We start from the raw sequence: 22,284 nt of genomic DNA, 5'->3' as shown, positions 1-22,284 counted from the left end.
GGTGAGGTGGTGCAACTGGCTCCACAGGAAACTGCTGCTTGTGGGAACCAGCACACACTGGCGGGCATCCATCACGAGGGCGGGGTAGATGCAGAGGTGGAAAGTAGACGGATGGATGGAAGATTTAGATGACTGCATGGAGACGCCACTGGCTATGGCGCTTGTGTACGGACCACCTGGAGAGAAGAACAAGGATTTTTTTAGCCCAGTAAGACCTGAGGCCAATTCTACATATGTCTTCTAAATGCTAACAGTTTTTCTGGAAAAAAAAAGGTGTTGCTATATCAGTGGTGCTCAAAACCTTTTCATGTCAAGGACCCCCAACATTATATGTAGGCCTATTTGTCCGCAGACCGGACCTTGTTCCAGGGACCCCCAGAAGCAAACATCTGAGTAAAGAATTTTCGCTTTAAAAAAAAATATATATATATATATATATATATATATATATATATATATAAATGATATATACAAATTATCACGATTTCTCAAAAGAATAAGTAACATTATGTAGTAACATAATGGTTAAAGTGGTTAAAATCTACAATGGCACCGGTTTTAATGGGTTGAAGGTGCTGCATAGTTTTTCGTGTGTTAAACCTTTTAACAACTACCTAGCATATTATGTCCCACAAAATTATAAAGTTACATGTTTAAGCAATAACAATCATCCTTCCATAAATGTATAGACTCTGGGGGGTCCCAGCTATAGGGGCTTGACTGTATTACTATGTATAGGGGAGACGATGAGTTTCATCCTGGCATTTAGCAACGCACCAAAGGCAGAGCTGCCAGTCAAAAGTCAAAGCGAAGACTGGCCAATCACAGCGTGGCCTCGAAGGACATGCTTGCACGCTGGTAGAGACTCTTGGGTAATGAAGTCAAAGACGTTGGGCTGCCATGTTTAATTGTGTCCAAAGTGGCCACCGACACCCAAAACTACATAGTGCTGCTTTAAATAGCGTGTTAAATTAGAGTGTTTGTTCAGTAACAGGGGTCCACCCTGTGTCTCCAGCTCTTTAGTAAACATGAAATACATTTTCAGGTTGGGGTACCAATTTTGGTTTTGTTTTTTTTCCAATGAGGAAAGAGAAAAGTCATACAGGATACAAGATGAACAAGTGAAGTTAACACAAAAAAAAAGAAGAACTAGCAGACGAAATTGGAATTGGAAATTGGTATCCCACCTGAAAATGTATTTTATGTTTACTAAAGAGCTGGAGAGACGGGGTGGACACCTGTTACTGAACAAACACTCTATATAGCAATGATTACTATCACAATATTAAGTTTTAGCCAAAGAAAAACTAACAATTTAAGCATTTTGTTTTAACCAAAACATATCACTTACCTATAATGGTCTTTGAGCTTCAGGTTGAGGTGTTGTTGAGAACAAGTCCAGTGCAGGTGGTGTGCTGTGTAGATGTGAGCTCTTGATGTGTATGTGTGTGTGTGTGTGTGTGTGTGTGTGTGTGTGTGTGTGTGTGTGTGTGTGTGTGTGTGTGTGTGTGTGTGTGTGTGTGTGAGTGTGTATTTATACACACGGCTAGAATGCTGCAGTTTCACTGAGCTGTGAGGAATGAAGAACACACCAGTTTCACCAGTGTGTGTGTGGGGGGGTGTGTGTGTGTTGGGGAGGGGAGGCACACGACCTGTCGTACCTGTCTCCATCCAGGTGACACTCCTACTGTAAGTGATAAACACACACACACACACACACACACACACACACACACACACACACACACACACACACACACACACACACACACACACACACACACACACAGAAGCTGTGTCTCCTTGGCTGTGTGATTCCTTGACAAGTTCACATGATGTTTAACATTTTTATCATAAATCATGATACATTTTGTCGGCTGCTGTATATATAAAAACTATAGAGCACTTGGGGACTATTTAGTGATTATTTTTTTTTAAACTCAACTTTATTCCGAATTTAAAAAAAGAGAGAAGCAGAATGAATTGGAACATTTACTGAATAAAAACAAAACACAGGCATATCAAAATAAAAATTCCGATGCTTTGGGGCATGTAAACAAGGATTACTATTATTTAGCGTTGATGTAAAGAGTTAAGTTGGAATATCATGCACAAAGACCTTCTTGCCTGTTTATGTTTTGTTAGTTTTTCTGTAGATTTTCCAACCAGAGACAAATTATAACCAAAAAGAAACGATCAGAATAAGAGTTTACATGCTTATAATGTCCTGTTGATCTGATTCTGAATATTGAAAGTCAGTAGACTTTGCGCCGTGTTTCGAGCTTGTAGATCTGCTACTTTTGATGCTTTTGTGTGACGCTGTAGTAGGATCAAGTAGGGCGGATTTTTCAAAAATAGCAGATCTACAAGCTCGGTGCTGTGCTATGAGCTTGTATATCTGCTACTTTTGAATAGCCAGAGAAATCTAAAATGACCCAGATGCGTTCCTGGATTGAATGGATTAATGGGTTACATGGCGGCTTTCCGACATGTCGCCTTTCCGACGTTAACGAACCCTATACCTAACCCTCACCCTAACCCTAACCGCACGCGGAAGCCAGTCGGAGTGGCGAGATGTCGGCATGGAAGACGGTTACCGGATTAATGTAGACTCCAAATCTCTCTCTCTCTCTCTCTCTCTCTCTCTCTCTCTCTCTCTCTCTCTCTCTCTCTCTCTCTCTCTCTCTCTCTCTCCTCTGTCAGTATGTTGCAATGTGATGCATTGTGAGCGTGTAGTTTGGCTATTACATACTCAGAATGTTCATCTATTATGACATGCTCAGAATAAGATATATACGCTATGGGTTCATGACCTCCAGGAGCTGCTTTATATGACATGATATGACATCTCTCTGTTTCATATCATGTCATATAAAACAAGCTCCTAGTGGTTCGTGTCTGGTGTTTAGAAGTGTCTCTAATAGTCTTTCATGTGCATTGTCAGTGCTTTAATTTATCAATTATTATTTCTAAATTAAGAGGGAAAACAATCAATATCAAAATGTTTCAAAAATAACTAAATCAAACATTTGGTCGAAATATTTTCATACGTTTTCAAAGAAAAGAGGAGGGGTTCTATAAAAGACTCTTAAGAAATAGTGAAAATAGTAGATCTACAAGCTCACATCGCGTCACATCACGGCGCGTTGTGAACTCGTAGATTGTCTATTTTCGCGTAATCTTAAAGATGAATCCATTCATTCAAGCGTTTCAGGTTTTGGGGAGACACTAAGGAGTTGTGTCCGGAGCTGACAGGTTTGGGAACGCCTCCTGGTCAGGTGTGTAGAACTGGTTTAGGTGCAGCAAACCTACATTCCTACACTAACGTGTGTGTGTGCGTGTGCGTGTGCGTGCGTGTGTGTGCGTGTGCGTGCGTGCTTTGGACCAATTTGTCAATGGGAATGTTGCTGGGACAGGTCGGGTCACATGATTGTCTGAGTCATGTCAACCTCATTGGCTGGAGACAGACTAGAAGTGTATGTGTGTGTGTGTGTGTGTGTGTGTGTGTGTGTGTGTGTGTGTGTGTGTGTGTGCTGTCGGGCAGAAACCAAGAGGTTTATATCTCCATATTCAAACTGTTTGTGTTTTGTTTTTTTGTGTAAATTAACGCCCTACTTGATCATACTACAGTGTCACACAAAACCATCAAAAGTAGCGGATCTGCAAGCTTTTATTAGGCCTACTGTAAGCCTACCACTCAGAATTATGTTTAAGACCAATGTATCAATAACAGAAAAAGCACACAATGACAATAACAACTCAGATTTAGGGTAAATGTTGTACCAATATTTAGTTATTAAATATGGGTTCCCTATCGATCCCACTATTGATTATTTTCTATTATTAGTAGTGTTAGCTGTTGGCCCATATAAAAAACAAACTGGGGACCCCCCCAAAATAATCATGTTTGACCTGGGGACCTGTCAAGCACTTCGAATGTAGGAGTTGAGGCATTCAAACTTGCGGTTCCACCGATAAATATACAAGCGCCCAGCTTGTAGATCTGCTATTTTCACAATTGTTGACTCTTTCTTATATCATTTGACAATTTATCCAATGTTTTAACAGTTTTATAGTAGGCCTATAGTTTGTTGATTACTTTTGATGCTGTAATGGTCTTTTTCTTTTCTTTTAGGTATTAAAAAGGTCTTAAAAGACCTTAAATTGTCACTTAACTGTCATGTGTGGACCCCGACCCACAGGTTGAGAACCACTGGTCTAACCAACATGTTCAGCTAATGTTTTGTTTCCGCTTAGGCCACACCCACTAATAAGCGTCATAATTGTTTCATGTCGTGGCTCGTTGGTCTAGGGGTATGATTCTCGCTTAGGGTGCGAGAGGTCCCGGGTTCAAATCCCAGACGAGCCCTCTCTTTCTCGATGAATTGAATATACACAGGAGAGACCACAATGGAAACTATTGCCCGCAGGGGCTTTTGTGTAATCCCTTTAGCATCATTGTATAATAGTACCGCTGTACTTTTTTGCAAACTGTTAAAGACGCAGTGAAGTGACATTTTCGGTCATTTTATTTTGAAGGTTCAGTCTAAAACGTCGGCTCAACCGACTCTAAACCAATCAGAAGGTCCCATCCCTTCAGGCTATGGGACGTTGGATAACAATCACTTCAGCCGTGGGCAACACGGCTAGTGTTTGTTTACAAGTGAGAGAGAGACGGCCAGTGAAGCACGTTTGCTACTACCTGGCTTAATTCTAACCTATAATGTTTTCAGATACATATTTTAGTGTGCAGATGAAGTTTAAAATGAGTAACACACTCATCTTTAATGAGATTCAAAACGGAGTATCTCTGTAATTAAAATCAGCTGTGTTTGAAGAACGTGCAGCTATGGGAATCAAACAGGTGCATGTAATCAAGATTCATTTATATTCATGAAGGCTGCGTTATGTCATCACGCAGCACGTTTTCGTTTACAGGAAGTAATTAAGATTGGCTTTTTAGGGACTTTAGATATAAAAATACACAAAAATGTTTTTTTTTCATTTTTTTTGGCATCTATTGTTAGGTATGCCCATATGATGACCACGGATATGCTCTAAAAGTGTGAAAAACATATTTTTCATTTCACTACACCTTTAACACGTTTATGAAGTATTCAATCAAAAACAGAAATTTACATTTACTATAGTAGGCCTACTGTACTTAAGTACAATTTTGAGGTATTTTTTACTTTACTGGATGATTTCCAATTAGTACTTTTACTTCTACTACATCTCAGAGGCAAATTTTATAGTTTTACTCCACTACAATTATTTGAAAAGTTTAGTTACTTAGTAGATTTTGATTATTTTTTACAAAACATACAGTAACCACTTCAGCCCTATACATTTCGGCCATTTGAAAATAGCTGATCTACAATGCGAGCAACCTGGAAATGAGAAATGATCCGAATGACCTAAAAAACACTGTTTCCCAAACAGTGGGCCGGGACCCATCTTTGGGTCGCGGACACATTTAAAAAAAAAATCTAAACATTAAAAAACTTTAAACAAAAAAAACATTACTTTTCATCAATTCAAATCAATTACAACATTTTTTTAAAGTATTTGATATTAAAATAAAAGGAAAACCATCAAATAATTTATATAACATTTTAAAAAAGTTTAAGAAGTAGTGAAAATAGCCGATTTACAAGCTCACACAACTTGTAGCTTGTTGTGAGCTTGTAGATCTGCTATTTTGTAATAGTTTTGGTCCCGGGCAAACGATCTACAAGCGCTCACAAAGCCTTGCTTTGTGAGGCGTTCTGAGCTTGTATATCTACTATTTTCACAATTGTTGTCTCTTTCTTATATTATTTGACAATTTATAAGAAAGTGCCCCCCCCCCCCCAAAAAAAAAAAAAATCATGTGCGGACCCCGACCCACCATTTGTCACACCACTCTCGAGCACTGCATTTACATTTGAATCAGCACAATCTACAGTGCATGAGTAAGTTGAGACTCTCTCTCTCTCTCTCTCTCTCTCTGAGGAGTGAGTGTGTGTGTGTGTGTGTGTGTGTGTGTGTGTGTGTGTGTGTGTGTGTGTGTGTGTGTGTGTGTGTGTGTGTGTGTGTGTGTGTCAATTCAAGGAGCTTTATTGGCATGATAAAACATATGTTTACATTGCCAATCGAACAACAATCTAAACAAAACAAAACAATGAATGTACATGTTAACTTTGTGGATGGTTTTAGCATGTAGCTAATTACAATGTGAAAATATTTGGTCTCTCAAGTGATCTGTATCTGAAATCTGAGAACAGCCACACATTAGCCACAGACACCACCACACATGTTGGCTTTGACATGGTAATGTGTGTTTCACTTCAAATTGAATTGTTCTACTTCAATGGTTTGTTTTAAATGTCAATAATGAAAGTAGCTATTCTTCTTCATAATAAATGTTTTTAAAAGTGCTATACTGTAGTTATAGCAGTGACTGAGACAACAGACTGAAAAACAATGCTTTATAACTGAATACCCAATGCCACCATTGGATAGAAAGAGAGTGAGACAGCAATAATATGTGATATTATTTAATTTAATAACAATTCACTATGAATATAACTTGTAATGAAGTAGTGAGATTGGAATAGAATTATCAGACAGACAGACAGACAGACAGATAGACATCTGTCTGTCTGTGTTGGTGTACATTTGTGAAAGTTTGAAAATCTCTTTGGCTTTAACCTCCCTCTCTTCATACAATACTGTGGCAGCCATAGCTGAGTGGTTAGGGAGCCCGCCTGGGAAGCCGAAGCCCTGGTAGTCGCAGGTACGATTCCAGGCAAGGTCAGCAATGTGTTTATGTGTGTCCCCAGCAAGACTACTAATTGCTCCCTGTGTTCTTCACAATGTTTAAAATCCTAAATTTGGGAAATATACTTTTTAGCTCGATCTGCTATTTGCATTACTTTCTTTATTTAAATAAACATATTTTTAGTTTTACATTTATTTTAATTTTTTTGTCAAACATTTTTTGTCAAAACTTTTGAAATAATTAAAAACAAAAATGTAGGAAACAAAAAAATAAAGGGGTATTTTACTCACGACCCTTAAAAATTGGTCCGCGACCCACATATGGGTCCCGACCCAGGGGCCTCATACTGGGGTTTGCCTAGGGCCTCCTGATCCCTAAGCACGGCCCTGGAACCACTGGTGTAACCAACGTGGTCAGCTAATGTTTTGTTTCCGCTTAGGCCACACCAACTAATAAGCGTCACAACTTGGTAACGTCATGGCTCGTTGGTCTAGGGGTATGATTCTCGCTTAGGGTGCGAGAGGTCCCGGGTTCAAATCCCGGACGAGCCCTCTCTTTCTTGATGAATTGAATACACAGGAGGGACCACAATGGAAACGAGGCCTCAGGCCCTTTTGTGTAATCATTCTAGCATCATTGTATAATCGTACCGCTTTACTTTTTGCAAACTGTTAACAAGTTTATAAAGTATTCAATCAAAAACACAAAAGTACGTTTACTCAATTTTGAGGTATTGTTTTTACTTTTTACTTTTTACTTGTTTACTGGAGTATCTCTAATCGTCTGTACTTTTACTCCTACTCTACAGGCAAATATTATACTTTTACTCCACTACAATTATTTGAAAACTTTAGTAACTAGTTACTTTGTAGATTTTGAATATATTTACAAAACATGCATTAACCACTTCTTCAGCCCATTATACATTTCGGCCATTTGAAAATAGCCGATCAACAATGCGTCCCATCGCCACGCATTGTGAACTTGTAGATCTGCTATTTTCAAAAGTTTTTTTTTTTTACATTTAAAATCTTACTCGGCCGCTATCTTGCGGGCAGTCCGTGTTACTGCATTAGTGTAGTACACTGTATTTATCTAGACCACACATTAATCCAAAAACAATACTCAGCCCACATCACTTCATATTACTGGGTTAGTTTACTAAAGTGTAATCCATGATTGGTCAAGTCCACACAAAATGAGTACAGTATACAAACATATTACTGAGGCCATTACATGTTGTTTACGAGATACATAGTGACATTTGTGCAATTACTTCTATGTTCTACAGCAGATTTTGAGCAGATACACTGCATTGAATTAGTCGATAAAAAAAAAAAAACTTTTTAACAACGCGCATAGTCAGGGTTCTATTTATACAAAATAAAACAAGCTATCTGCACGGTTTAACCCATATTCTGTTCTCGTACTTTATCCAACCTTCCATATTAAAATCATGTTAACTGATATGCTGATTTGTAATTTATGAGTGAACAGACACATGCCGATTAGATGGCCTTATTCCCGGATCTTCACGTACATTATTGAATGCATGGTCAGAGACCACATGCAAATACCTTCACGGACCTCCCGTGGTCCACGGACCACCAGTTGAAAACCTCTGCTCTACAACGAATCCAATCCTGTGCTTTGATGTCATGTCCTCTACCTGCAGTGCAGTAAATCAACACTAGAGGGCAACCCAGCCCCAGCTCTAAGTGCAGCACAGCCGGTAGAACTCAGATAAGTTCAGAGAAACACAGTTCTGTGTAACGGTTTGTCATGATGTCTAAAGCAGGGGTTCTCAGAGTTTTTCCACGTCAAGGACCACTAAAATTATATATTTGACTGCGGAACCCCATATGAAAATGTGTTTTGCCAAGAGCCTCCACAGAAGAAGCAAAGATTTGACTTCAAAAAATTGAAATATATGTATTCAAAGATTTGCACACATTTTCACATAAAATAAATAGCAGATCTACAAGTTCATAGCGCTATGAGCTTGTATATCTGCTATGTTTGAATAGCCAAACTATTAAATAAGGTTAAAGTGGTTAAAATGATTGTGATGCTATGGTAACTATTTTTGCTGGGGACCCCCTGGTACCCCCCCTCCCCCAATGGTCTAAAAAGCAACATACATACAGTAAAAGCAGATACAGTTTGTTTGCAATAATATGTGTCTGTGTGTTTCTGCATGTAGGCTACTGTATGTGTGCTTGTGGGCAACAGTGTGGCTCTAGGCAAGCTTCCTGGTTTGATCCCCGGCTCGCCCTGACAGGTTGTCAAAGTGCCATTGAGCAAGAAGACACTGAACCCCTAACTGCTTCTGATGAGCAGGTTCAATGGTGCCTTGCATGGTTTCCTCTGCTGTCATCGGTGTGTGTGTGTGTGTGTGTGTGTGTGTGTGTGTGTGTGTGTGTGTGTGTGTGTGTGTGTGTGTGTGTGTGTGTGTGTGTGTGTGTGTGTGTGTGTGTGTGTGTGTGTGCAAACGTTTAAGTAGATAGTAGAGCAATTGGTGCAACACTGACCCTTGACTGACTGTCTCGGTCAATTGGTCAATATCTGTGTGTGTGTGTGTGTGTGTGTGTGTGTGTGTGTGTGTGTGTGTGTGTGTGTGTGTGTGTGTGTGTGTGTGTGTGTGTGTGTGTGTGTGTGTGTGTGTGTGTGTGTGTGTGTGCCCGTGCATTCTTGCACATGCATGTGAGCAGTGTTGGGGTCATTACAAGAAATGCCCTTCCTTCCTTCTCTTTCTAACGTAAACGGGGCTCATTACTTGTTACTTAATACAGGGCTTAAGGGGTTAATATTTAACAAATAAAATAATACGTTTACAAAATCATGCACTCAGATTTGAGGAAGTAAAAACTAAGAGGACCAATCAGGGAGCAGGCATGCTGTTCTGTTCTAGAGGAGAGAGAGAGAGAGGGGAGAGAGAGAGGAGAGAGAGAGAGAGAGAGAGAGAGAGAGAGAGAGAGAGAGAGAGAGAGAGAGAGAGGGGAGAGAGGGAGGGAGAGGAAGAGAGAGAGAGAGAGAGAGAGAGAGAGAGAGAGAGAGAGAGAGAGAGAGAGAGAGAGAGAGAGAGAGAGAGAGAGAGAGAGAGAAAGAGCGGTAGGGAGGGGGGAAGAGAGAGAGAGAGAGAGAGAAAGAGAGGGAGGGAGGGAGGGGGGAAGAGAGAGAGAGAGAGAGAGAGAGAGAGAGAGAAAGGGGGGAAGGAGGGAGGGTGAGAGAGTCAGCCTGACATTTTCTTTGACCAACAGAATGAGCAGAAATGCAGCATGTCCCTCCTTTCCTCTCCTGCACATAAACAGCAGACTCCCCCCCCCCCTCTTTCCTAGTAAGAACGACAAACTGTTCCTTCACCCCTTTTAAGGACGACAAACTTTCTTCTCCTCTATTATGAACGATAGATTCCTTCTTTCTCTTGTATAAAGAACAGAGTGTGAAAAGAGTGTTTCTGCTCAGACACAGTTTCAGGAGGAAAACACTTTAAGCTGCCAACATTCCAGGGAACTCCCCGTGGAACTGTGGAATCTGATTGGACGGAGAAACTGTGGAATCTGACTGGACAGAGAAAACTGCGGAATCTGACTGGACAGCAGAACCGGGGAAACCGATTGGACAGAGGTTAACTCGTCTAATACGCCACCGTGAGTTACAGTTGAACTTTGAACCCTTCACCTCAAGCCAGGTCAAGTGTTTAGTTTGATCTAATTTGATTTAAGTGTAATTACTTCTGATTCATTATAACTAGGATTATTTCAGTTTTACGGGCCCATTAATAAAATGTCATACAGTAGCAAAGGGACTACCATTCCTAAAGCCATCTGAAAATGTAGAAATGTGAAGCATACAGTAAATGAATAAATGTCAGCTGATGAAAACATCTCATATAACACAACGAGAAACAAAGCAGCAGCAATCTATTGGAGACAAGTTGTGTGACCTCTAGATGTCACGCAGGTGTGTGTGTGTGTGTGTGTGTGTGTGTGTGTGTGTGTGTGTGTGTGTGTGTGTGTGTGTGTGTGTGTGTGTGTGTGTGTGTGTGTGTGTGTGTGTGTGTGTGTGTACTGATAAGGCTTTAGTAACTTGCACCTCCTAGACCATTCCAGAGCAGGCAGGAATTCTGTGGGAAAATCTGGATGCCGCTCAACTGCCACGCACACACACACACACACACACACACACACACACACACACACACACACACACACACACACACACACACACACACACACACACACACGCTCCAGAGTATATGTCCACAAGAGTACACATTCATGCACACTCAATAAACATATGCATGCACTAGCACTAATGCACACGCCCACACACACACACACACACACACACACACACACACACACACACACACACACACACACACACACACACACACACACACACACACACACACACACACAGGGTTGCAGTCCAGCAGTAGTATTCGTGGAGCATATTGCGGGTGTAGTAGTGACTCAATCTTCTGGACGGAACAGCAAACTTCAACTGAATTTAAACCAACAAGGCAAGTAGTTCATGTCTCACTCACTCTGCTACATGTTCTAAACTCCTTTATGGGATGTTGTTGTGAGCTTATGAATCGTCTGACTGCACTTTGGCTTGTTTGTTTATGAATGAAGGAGTATTTCAGTCCATGCCTATGTGTGTGACTGTGTTTTGCTGTAATGATTAACATTTGATTTAATCCAAATGTGCTGAGTGTTTGAGCAATGGCTAAACTCTCTCTCTCTCTCTCTCTCTCTCTCTCTCTCTCTCTCTCTCTCTCTCTCTCTCTCTCTCTCTCTCTCTCTCTCTCTCTCTCTGATGATGTGTCAGTCCCAGATGGCTCGGGGTATTTTATTTCACAAACTCCTGCAGGGATAAATAAAAAAAAACATGGCTGATTAATTGTAAAACTGGTGGAATGTTAGTTGGAGCCTTGCATGGACGATGTGATTGGCTGCTCATCTATGTAGCATGTGTGCACATGGCATCATGGACAAGTTTTGTTATTGGAAAAAGAGAGAGAGAGAGAAAAAGAAAACAAAGAGAGTGGGAACCGTTTGATTAAAGTCTGTGTAACTTTTTCATATGACAAAAGTATTATTTTTTAAATATATATATATGATCTTTCACTGGTACATTTCTTTCAAAATAACCATTGAACATAAATGTGTTATTTTGACAACTTCTCCAAACACAATTTCAAACAACACTCACGCCAACCAAGCATTTTGTTTTGGAGTGGTACATCCGTGCATGGGTTTGTTATTTTGAACTGAATTCTGGGAATTGCAGTTCAATCAGCCCATAGACAGACCAGAGGTGTCAACAGAAAAGACAGCTAAAATGCATGTGAAATGGTATGACTTGAGCAAGGCATTAACCAGCCAGGGTTAAGGGTTCAATTCCACGGATCTGTCTTTCTGTGTGTGCTCATCATCAGTCTGTCCTTGTGTCTTTCAGCCATGCTGTCCTCTGCGGGCTTCACGCTGCGTCGCTGGGCCTCTGGGTGCCAAAGAGGCCGGCGCACCGTGGCCACCGTTATCTCTGGCAACAAGACCTCCCAGTGAGTACACTACTTCCTGCTTGTGTACTCCCAGTCGCGAACAACCTTCTTCCATGCAGTTGAAGGCACAAGGGGGCGGGGCTGGCGGGCTATGTTAGTGCAGTGAGTGGCAGATGGGGCAAACGCAGTGCCCACAACATAATTTACGATTCTGTGCCTATCGGTACATAACTCGGGCGGCACTTAGTCGACTAGCAGGCCATCGGCCGGTCGGCGCGGGCACTCGTGCCTGGAGGTGCTCGGGCACGCCTCCTCGGCCTCAAGGTCTGCTGAGTCGGCGCGCCTCCGTCATGGTCCAAAACTACTTTATCGGCGAAAAAAAGTAGCCCGCGGTTGTTTGAAAAAGTATTGTCCCAAGCGGGAGTCGAACCCAGACGACTCCCGCTTGGGAAGACGACCCGAGGGAAGCCTCGCCCCGAACTCCCCCAACTGCATGGAAGAAGGCTGTTCGCCTCCCAGTCAGTTCACTACTTCCTGATTGTGTGCTCCCAGTTAGTACACTACTTCCTGCTTGTGTGCTCCCAGTTAGTACACTACTTCCTGCTTGTGTCCGGCGTTGGACTCAAGCACGCTCGACCCAGGTCAAATCCGCCGACCACGGAGCGGTCGCCACCAGGTATTGCTAAACGTAACCTCAGTAAAACTATGCCTAAACGTAACCTTATTCCTGAACGTAACCTCAGTAAAACTATGCCTAAACCTAACCTTATTCCTGAACTTAACCTCAGTAAAACTATGCCTAAACCTAACCTTATTCCTGAACGTAACCTCAGTAAAACTATGCCTAAACCTAACTTTATTCCTAAACGTAACCTCAGTAAAACTATTCCTAAACCTAACCTTATTCCTGAACGTAACCTCAGTAAAACTATGCCTAAACCTAACTTTATTCCTAAACGTAACCTCAGTAAAACTATGCCTAAACCTAACCTTATTCCTAAACGTAACCTCAGTAAAACTATGCCTAAACCTAACCTTATTCCTGAACGTAACCTCAGTAAAACTATGCCTGCCTAAACCTAAACGTATTCCTAATCTTAACTTCAGTAAAACAAATAAAATCATTCCGGTCCGCCGGAAAAATGGGGGCGAGTGTGTTTTGGGGAGAGCGTTACGGTTGCCTAGGAATATATTACTGTAATATTATTGCAATTACCAAAACAGTAATAACACAGTTATACATCCAAGTAACTTTGAGTTACAAAGTTACAATGAGTGAGATTTGTTTTCGACTGAGATATATCAATAACGTACAGCAGAACACAACATGGCGGCACTCATCCATTGTGTTCAAGGGACAGGTGGCACCATCCTGTGAGGTTTCACCAATATTGTTTTTTTCTATTAAAGGGATAGTTCACCCCCAAAATGACGATTTGTCACCCCATGAAGACTTGAATTCATGGATATGTTTTTGTTTTTGTCACATTCCTAAGCCAATAATGTGATGACCGGCAGAGGTTCCGTTAGGAGACACAAAGAGTCTCCTTTGTGTCTCCTACCGGAACCGCTGCCTACCGGTCCGCTGATCATCAAATTATTGGCTTAGGAATGAGACAAAAACTAAAAGATGTGGCATCTGTCTGTCTGTCTGTCTGTCTGTCTGTCTGTCTGTCTGTCTGTCTGTCTGTCTGTCTGTCTGTCTGTCTGTCTTACAGACTGGTCAGAGAGAGGCTGAAGAAAGATGTGGAGAAGATGAAAAAGGAGGCTCCAGGCTTCAGGCCAGGACTTGTAGTATTACAGGTAATACCATTACTACTACTACTACTACTTGATGAATTGAATACATAGGACCACAATGGAAACAAGTGGTCGTATCTTTTAACTGCACCTGCTGTACTGTTTGCAATTTGTTAATAAAGTATTCAATCAATCAATCAAACTACTACTACTACTACTACAGTCCAATAGGGCCTAACTGATCAAACATGGGGGAGCAACATTTTAGTGTGTAGAGCGTGATGATGTGTGTGACAGCCTGAAATCTGCTATCAGTATGACCATGTTTACTCAGCCTGTCCAGTTCCACACTGCCCTGACGCTACTGTCCCCTGACCCCAGCAATCTCTGCACTCACAGTATTCTACTGACCTCTATCTTTCTAGTAACATTGATTGATCGATGTGTGAGTTATCTTTTTTTTTCTAGTGGCCATTCCAGACATCGTTCTGCCTTGTGTTGTGTTGTGTTGTGTACCCCAGAACAAAGGGTATCCTTAATTGTTATTTACCGTCTTTTAACACAACTTTATATAAAGTTATGTGACCCCCACATCCCCAACAGAGAAACAGAGTTTTGTGGTCGTTGCTCTGGGTCGCTAGCTGAAGCACTGCTAGGCATGCCAGCCAGGCATTATTTTATATCATAGCAGACAGTGGACCATGGACCCTCTATCAACACACACTGTCGCCGCAGTGGAAAGTGTGTGTGTGTGTGTGTGTGTGTGTGTGTGTGTGTGTGTGTGTGTGTGTGTGTGCGTGCGTGTGCGTGTGCGTGTGCGTGTGCGTGTGTGTGTGCGCGTGTGCGTGTGTGTGTGTGCGCGTGTACGTGTACGTGTGCGTGTACGTGTGCGTGTGTGTGTGCGTGTACAGTGAGACATAATACATTACTAGTATAATAAATAAAAAGATTAGTACACAACATGGTACTGTGAACACACACACACAAAGGCTTAATTTGTGCAGTGGCGTGGCAGTGAAACAGACATTCCTTGCTAAAGTCATGGTTTTACAAAGGGTACGAGTTACTGTGACCGACCTTAAACGCATAAATGATCGGTATCAATTGATCATAGTATCGCAGCAACAGCTTCCAATGAAGCACACAGCGAGCCAAGCCGCCATCTTACGACATACTGTGTAGTCTGTTAGGCTACGCATCATATCACAACTCAAAAGTTGCACAAAATGACATCATTCATCAATTCATTGCAATCAGCGTGTTGCTACGGCCTGTAAAAAGCCTCCGAATGACGTGAATATACCGTACATTACAAGCACAGTGTGCTGTCATGTACATCAGGGGTTCCCAAAGTAGGGGTCGCGACCCCACTTGGGGTCGCGGGAGACTGACGTGGGGTCGCGAAATTATTTTGGGTCATAAAAAAAAAAAATCATTTTTTTTTTTTTTTTTTTTTTTACTTTTTATTCAACAGAATGGATGAAATGCCATCTAAAATGATCACAAATGGTACATTTTACCATTTTAACACATTACAAATGCGCACCGAACGTGCAAGTTTATGTGCATAAATGACCTCCATGTTTAGGTGGGGTCGCGAGTCAATTTCCGCCTTATTTTGGGGTCGCGGGCTGAAAAGTTTGGGAACCCATGATGTACATGGAGAGAGTGTTTTGTTTGGGGGGGTGCATTTCTCCTTTCCGACATGTCGCCTTTCCGACGTTGACGAACCCTATACCTAACCCTAACCCTAACCCTAACCGCACGCGGAAGCCACTAGTCGGAGTGATGAGATGTCGGAATGGAGAGTGAACACCTGTTTGGGGACCGTTGACACTCAGGGTTCCTTGAGAAGGCTCCAAATAGACCCTTATAGGTCTCTAACCACTGGTCTAACGTCTTGGCAGAGACTTTATGCCACAGGATATGTTATTTTGTATTAGTCTATGATATATTTAATGGATGTATTCCTTTTGATTGCAGGTGGGAGACAGAGATGACTCCAACCTCTACATTAGCATGAAGCTAAAAGCAGCTGCAGAGGTACAACTAACACATGGAATAACATAACTTTGCTGTTATGTTAGGCAGATATACCTCCTAGCTCCATGTTTCATAATGTTTTAGGTTTTTTAAACCCAAAAGAAAAGGGCTGATCTACAAGCTCACAGCGCATCGTGAGCTTGTAGATCTTCTATTTTTGCAACTTTTGTGTGATACTGTAGTAATTTACAAAAAGGTACAAGATACAAGGTTTCTTCCCAACATCAACGATGTATAATTCAGCATAGTTATCAGTGTTATTAATTGTGTTGACTAAGACTAAGACTAAAAGACCTAACATTTTGATATTTAGTCGACTAAGACTAAATAACAATGAACAACTTCAGATGACTAAAATAGGACTAAAACTAAATGGATTAAATCAGAATTTATTGTAAAAATTCACACTGCGTAGTATGTTATTCTTGTGGTTGGAGGTTAACTAGAGAGCACGATGAAGTGATTAAATGTTTATAGTGTTGCATTATGTCAGTTATGTATTAATCTGATGATAATAATAATTTATTATTCCCAGATTGGAATCGATGCCAATCACATCCGCCTGCCAAGCAGCGCCACAGAGGACGAGGTACATACGACACAAACTGCACAACCTGATACACACACACACACACACACACACACACACACACACACACACACACACACACACACACACACACACACACACACATTGATTCAATATTTAGATTCATTTTATCAGACAACCCTTCCTATATAAACCCATTGTAACTTCTCCAAGCCTGTAGTGGATTAAATCAGTCAAGTGTGTAATGTTGTGTGTTGTGTATTGTTGTGTATTCCAGGTGCTGAAGTGTATCACGTCAGTGAATGAGAACCCTGCTGTCCATGGGCTGATAGTTCAGCTTCCTCTGGACTCTGTCCATCGTATCGACACCGAGGCTGTCACCGACGCTGTGTCACCTCTTAAAGATGTGGACGGGTGAGTGACAGAGAGAGAGAGAGGGAGAGAGAGACAGGAAGAAAGAGAGAGAGAGAGAGAGAGAGAGAGAGAGAGAGAGAGAGAGAGAGAGAGAGAGGGGGGGCTGTGACTGATGCTGTGTCCCCACTTAAAGATTTGGATGGGTGAGTGACACAGAGAGAGAGCGAGAGGGGGGAGGAGAGAGAGAGAGAGACAGACAGACAGACAGACAGACAGACAGACAGACAGACAGAGGGGGTGGGGGCAAAGAGAGACAGAGAGAGAGTATCTGCTTGTCTGTCACACCCGTTTTCAGAATGGTTTATACTTTATGTCTCTGTATTGTGTGTGTGTGTGTGTGTGTGTGTGTGTGTGTGTGTGTGTGTGTGTGTGTGTGTGTGTGTGTGTGTGTGTGTGTGTGTGTGTGTGTGTGTGTGTGTGCGTGCAGTCTGACCAGTATCAATGCAGGGAAGTTGTCTCGTGGAGATCTGGGTCAATGCTTCATCCCCTGTACCCCCAATGGATGCATGGAGCTGATCAGACAGACAGGTACTGTAGGCGTGCTGTGATTGGTTTATTTTGTGTGTGGGCGTGTCCGTGGTGGGGAATGAACGTGGTTGCGATTGGTTCATGTTGTGTGTAGGCGTGTGTGTCCGTGCAGTGGGCAAGAACCAGACCCATAGAGAGAAAGAGTTACGTCATCTCAATGAGGAAGTTCCAATGTTTGGAACTATACAGCCCATAGGAGCCCGCTTTGCGGCGAGATCAAACCGTGACATAACTCTCACTCTCTCTCTCTATGGGTCTGGGAAGAACGTGGTTGTGATTGGTTCATGTGTGTAGGCGTGTTGTGATTGGTTCATGTTGTGTGTAGGCGTGGACGTGGTGGGGAAGAACGTGGTTGTGATTGGTCGCAGTAAGATCGTGGGGGCGCCAATGCATGACCTGCTGCTATGGAGCCATGCCACGGTTACCACATGTCACTCCAAAACAATTGACCTCCCCGCTCAGGTAAGAGTTTGTTTGTTTTTTTGTTTGTTGTCCACAGGGTGGGGAAGGCAGAAATCTTGTTTGTAGTTCTGTTTACTTTGCTCTGTTCTAGGTGGGGAAGGCAGACATCTTGTTTGTAGTTGTGTTTACTTTGCTCTGCTCTAGGTGGGGAAGGCAGACATCTTGTTTGTAGTTGTGCTTACTTTGCTCTGCTCTAGGTGGGGAAGGCAGACATCTTGTTTGAAGTTTTGTTTACTTTGCTCTGCTCTAGATGGGGAAGGCAGACATCTTGTTTGTAGTTGTGTTTACTTTGCTCTGCTCTAGGTGAGGAGGGCAGACATCTTGTTTGTAGTTATTTTTTTACTTTGCTCTGCTCTAGGTGGGGAGGGCAGACATCTTGTTTGTAGTTCTGTTTACTTTGCTCTACTCTAGGTGAGGAGGGCAGACATCTTGGTGGTGGGAGCAGGGAGGGCCGAGATGGTGAAAGGTGATTGGGTGAAGGAGGGAGCTGTCGTCATCGACTGTGGAATCAACCACATCCCAGGTCTGTCTGTCTGTCTGTCTGTCTGTCTGTCTGTCTGTCTGTCTGTCTGTCTGTCTGTCTGTCTGTCTGTCTGTCCAGCTCCTCACCCCTCTCTCCTCTCCTCTCCTCTCCTCAGATGCCAGTAAGCCCGGTGGTAAACGGGTGGTGGGGGACGTCCATTACTCCTCGGCCAAAGAGAGAGCAGGCTTCATCACTCCTGTCCCTGGAGGAGTGGGACCAATGACAGTGGCCATGCTGATGAACGTATGTATGGATGGATGGTGATTTTATTTCTTGTCTATTGTTTCTTGTTACAATCAACTTCATTATGCTTGTGTGTTTTCTCTGTGTGTGTGTGTGTGTGTGTGTGTGTGTGTGTGTGTGTGTGTGTGTGTGTGTGTGTGTGTGTGTGTGTGTGTGTGTGTGTGTGTGTGTGTGTGTGTGTGTGTGTGTGTGTGTGTGCGTGCGTGCGTGTGTGCCTCTATAGAACACAGTGGAGAGTGCATGGCGTTTTGTGAAGAGACATCAGTCTGGCAGTCTGGCCTCAGCTTCATCAATATGAATCCACAGACCCCTCAGCCCAGGTCCTTACTTTATAACCAGCACTACACTAACTAACTAACCACAGATCCCTCAGCCCAGGTCCTTACCTCATAACCAGCACTACACTAACTAACTAACTCCTATAACTTCCTATCATTCCTATAACTCCTATAACCCTATAACTATAAACGCATATTCATTATTGTTTTGCCTTGTCCTCTGATTATTGTCACTGTTATGACCCTAGGGTCATTTGTGTATTTCTCTGAATGGTGTTCTGCCCTGTGAATGTATTTCCCCTCATCAATGTGTGTGTGTGTGTGTGTGTGTGTGTGTGTGTGTGTGTGTGTGTGTGTGTGTGTGTGTGTGTGTGTGTGTGTGTGTGTGTGTGTGTGTGTGTGTTTGAATAGTGAGTGAGTGAGTGAGTGGTTACCAGCTGGTGTGAGTGAACTGAGTGTTGTATGAATGTGAGTGGCTAACCAGTAGGTGGAATCTGGCAGGTGATTGGCTCCTGTCTTCATGGGCTACACTATAAAGCTTCCTGTTTCCAGAGGCTCAGATGTTTTCCTCCCAGCCAGCCTCCAACCACACCAGTCCTCTGTGTCGGCCAGTGTTTCAGATTTGTGTCAATGAGGTTTAGTTAGTTCAGCCTTGGTAGTGTAGCGGTCCCCACCGACAGATAGTCAACACTTTTAACTGATGATCATGTATTTATTAAGATCCAAAGACCAACGTAAGAGCTGGCAGAACTATACAAAAACAAAAAAACTGTTAGTTTCCCATCTTTTCTGTGCAATAACAACACATTGGCTTACATGAAGCTTAATGTCACCTTTAAAAACAGTATACAGAATTACTGTAATTACTTTACTTAGCAATGAAATAAAGACTCCATCATTAATGAACTTGTTTTCCTTTTTTAGCAGTAACAGGCTTTTAACTCAATATAATAAAGCCCTTTTTAACCTTTAAGTGCATAAAATGACACAAAATGATGTTTTTAACCAACTATGAAATACAGTCATATCAAATGCCTTCCTTTGCGACGCACAATTAAATTTTTCAACACATTTTACATCAGAAAGAGTAAACCACACTCTGGTTTAGTTCATTCTCATTATCCATAGCACCATACTGTATGCCTTTGTTGCAGAACTATGTTTCTGTCATTGTGCTTCAATACACCGTATACTGGATGTAGACAAATCAAGCAATGACATTTTAGCAATAGTCCTCTGTCCTTTATAACCAAAAATCCCTGTGTTGTATTGTATGCAGCGAGCACATCCTAGATCACAATATTCTATAGTATATAACAATCCATGGCTACTAACCATGTCCTGTTCTTTACTGCAAAAAGATTATTTGTTTGTCTTCTGAGATGATCACTTATAGTTTTAGCACCCCCCCCCCCCCCCCCCCCCCCCCCCCGAAGAGGCACGTGTGTTTTCACACTGTTATTGTGTCATACTTCCTCCCTGCGTCAGGTAGTTACGTCATCCACAACTAATTTTCAAAATAAAAGTGTTTGACTCAAAACAAAGACTTAATACAGGTAGATTTAATTTCACAATAAAGCAACACCAACAAATGTAATATTTGAGTGCAAAACGTATTTGGGTTCTTTACAGTAGGGGTGGCTGGCCTTTCTTTTCAGTTACATGAAAGGCAGGCAGGATAGAACAGACCTTCCAACACAACACAAACACATCACGACACATGTTCAGAATTTGGCAGGGAGGATGCAGATTGAGTCCATTTACTGTATATAGGGTGCGGATATAAGGCACTGAGCGCACTAGTCCAATACAAACCAATACGTGAGTGCGCTCCCGGTGCTCATATCCGAACGCACTCATAGGCAACAAGGTGATTAGTGAAGTGGCCACGGGTGAGCTATGGTCAAGGCGGAGATATTGATTTTTGATATTGATATATTGATTGCAATGATTGAGGATGAAGGTGGTGAATGAAATGGTGATTTTAAACTATAATAGAAACAAACGGAAACCAATCAAACAATGTACACATAACCAAATATTATCAAGGAGAACATTACAAAATAAGACAACCTAACCAAGGAATACTTACTTAAATAATGCATCAAAAGAACTCAGGATAACAGGGAACAGAAGGAAACCAAACACTCACTACATGCCTCTCTAACAACTGCACCAAATGAGTGCCCTTTGAAGGCCTTTTGCAATCAGTTCAGGTGTGTACAATCATTAAGTGCAGGTGTGTTACTGTTATGACCCTATAGGGTCATATTATGTATGTTTCTGTGTTGCCATGTGTATATCTTTTTTCCCTCATTGGTGTGTGAGAATGAGTGACTGATTGATTACCAGCTGACGTGAATGAGTGGTGTCTGAATGTGAGTGGTTGGCTACCAGGTGGACCTTACTGATGATTGGCTCCTGTGACCAGGCTCACCTATAAAGCTGCCTGTCTCAGTGTCCCTGAGGTCTTCCTCCATACCAGTTCCCCAAACACCCCAGTCTGGTGTTTTTAAGTGTTTTAGCCTGGCCAGTATTTTAGAAGTTTCAATGTTAACATGGTAGTCTTGGTAAGGTAGGGGTGGGTGTCCTTTCTTTTGTGTTCTTTGTTTGATCAGATGTTTCATTAATTTATGTGAGGTAAGATATCTGTGCTTTGTTTTGGGTTTTGGTGAAGGTAAGAATAGGGTTTTGTTTTGAGTAGGATTTTATGTTCAGGTACCCAACCTGAGGTAACTTATCCATGTTTTTTTTGTAACTTGTAAAATAAAACACTGTACTTTGGATTTTTAGTTTAGAGTCCATTTTTGTGTTACACCTGGTGACCCCTAGGCCGGGTCGTAACATAAATGGGGGCTCGTCTCAAAGTTAATTTACAGTTTGTAAATTATTAATTAGTTCTGTTTGTTTTGTTTGGGTTACACTGTTTTTTTTTTGTGTGTGTTCTGAGTGATTGTTAATACTTTGGGTTGGCAGGTTATACATTGTGTATGTGTTTTGAGTTTGTGCAGACTCCCACCTTTAGAAATAGGCTTATTGCAAACTTTGGTTGCTGTTCTCTAATGTCTATATCTCCGGCAGGCGGAAGGAAAGACTGGTGTGTCACAACGTATGGAGAAGGGTATCCTGGCTGGCGGTACTTAACTAATCTACAGTGGTGAGTGCGTCTGTGGGTTTAGGTGAGGATGTAGAGGTGTCGGCTGATGCGTCCTCCCTAACCCACAGCGA

The 22,284-nt window shown here is 42.1% G+C and overlaps 1 protein-coding gene across 3 annotated transcripts; it reads left to right on the top strand.

The window, feature by feature from the left end:
• The first annotated feature begins 10,035 nt into the window (after positions 1-10,035).
• On the top strand, positions 10,036-19,948 carry LOC311062515 (C-1-tetrahydrofolate synthase, cytoplasmic-like). 3 transcript variants are annotated; one of them, XM_084081610.1, is made up of 12 exons: positions 10,036-10,413; positions 12,233-12,335; positions 13,994-14,078; positions 15,999-16,058; positions 16,594-16,647; positions 16,886-17,022; positions 17,450-17,550; positions 17,876-18,012; positions 18,424-18,535; positions 18,651-18,778; positions 19,002-19,098; positions 19,472-19,948. In XM_084081610.1, exons 2-11 carry the CDS (start codon positions 12,235-12,237, stop codon positions 19,074-19,076), a joined length of 990 nt encoding a protein of 329 aa, XP_083937736.1. In that variant the 5' UTR covers positions 10,036-10,413; positions 12,233-12,234; the 3' UTR covers positions 19,077-19,098; positions 19,472-19,948. The 3 variants fall into 3 exon arrangements, with proteins under 3 accessions (XP_083937736.1, XP_083937735.1, XP_083937737.1); XM_084081609.1 differs by having other exon boundaries at positions 19,468-19,948; XM_084081611.1 differs by lacking the exon at positions 19,002-19,098.
• The last annotated feature ends 2,336 nt before the right edge of the window (positions 19,949-22,284 follow it).

Source organism: Gymnoscopelus microlampas, assembly GCF_963454915.1.
Source record: "Gymnoscopelus microlampas genome assembly, chromosome: 16".
In the NCBI taxonomy this organism is placed as follows: Eukaryota; Metazoa; Chordata; class Actinopteri; order Myctophiformes; family Myctophidae; genus Gymnoscopelus; species Gymnoscopelus microlampas.
Note: the sequence above shows the minus strand (reverse complement) of the source record. Positions and strands in the feature narration are given on the sequence as shown.

Bases quoted from the DNA above. Each gene is read 5' to 3' on its own strand.
- LOC311062515 (XM_084081610.1), top strand. From the start codon at position 12,235: ATGCTGTCCTCTGCGGGCTTCACGCTGCGTCGCTGGGCCTCTGGGTGC. The intron at 16,059-16,593 runs GTACAACTAACA...TATTATTCCCAG, and splicing joins AGCTAAAAGCAGCTGCAGAG to ATTGGAATCGATGCCAATCA. The intron at 16,648-16,885 runs GTACATACGACA...TGTGTATTCCAG, and splicing joins GCAGCGCCACAGAGGACGAG to GTGCTGAAGTGTATCACGTC.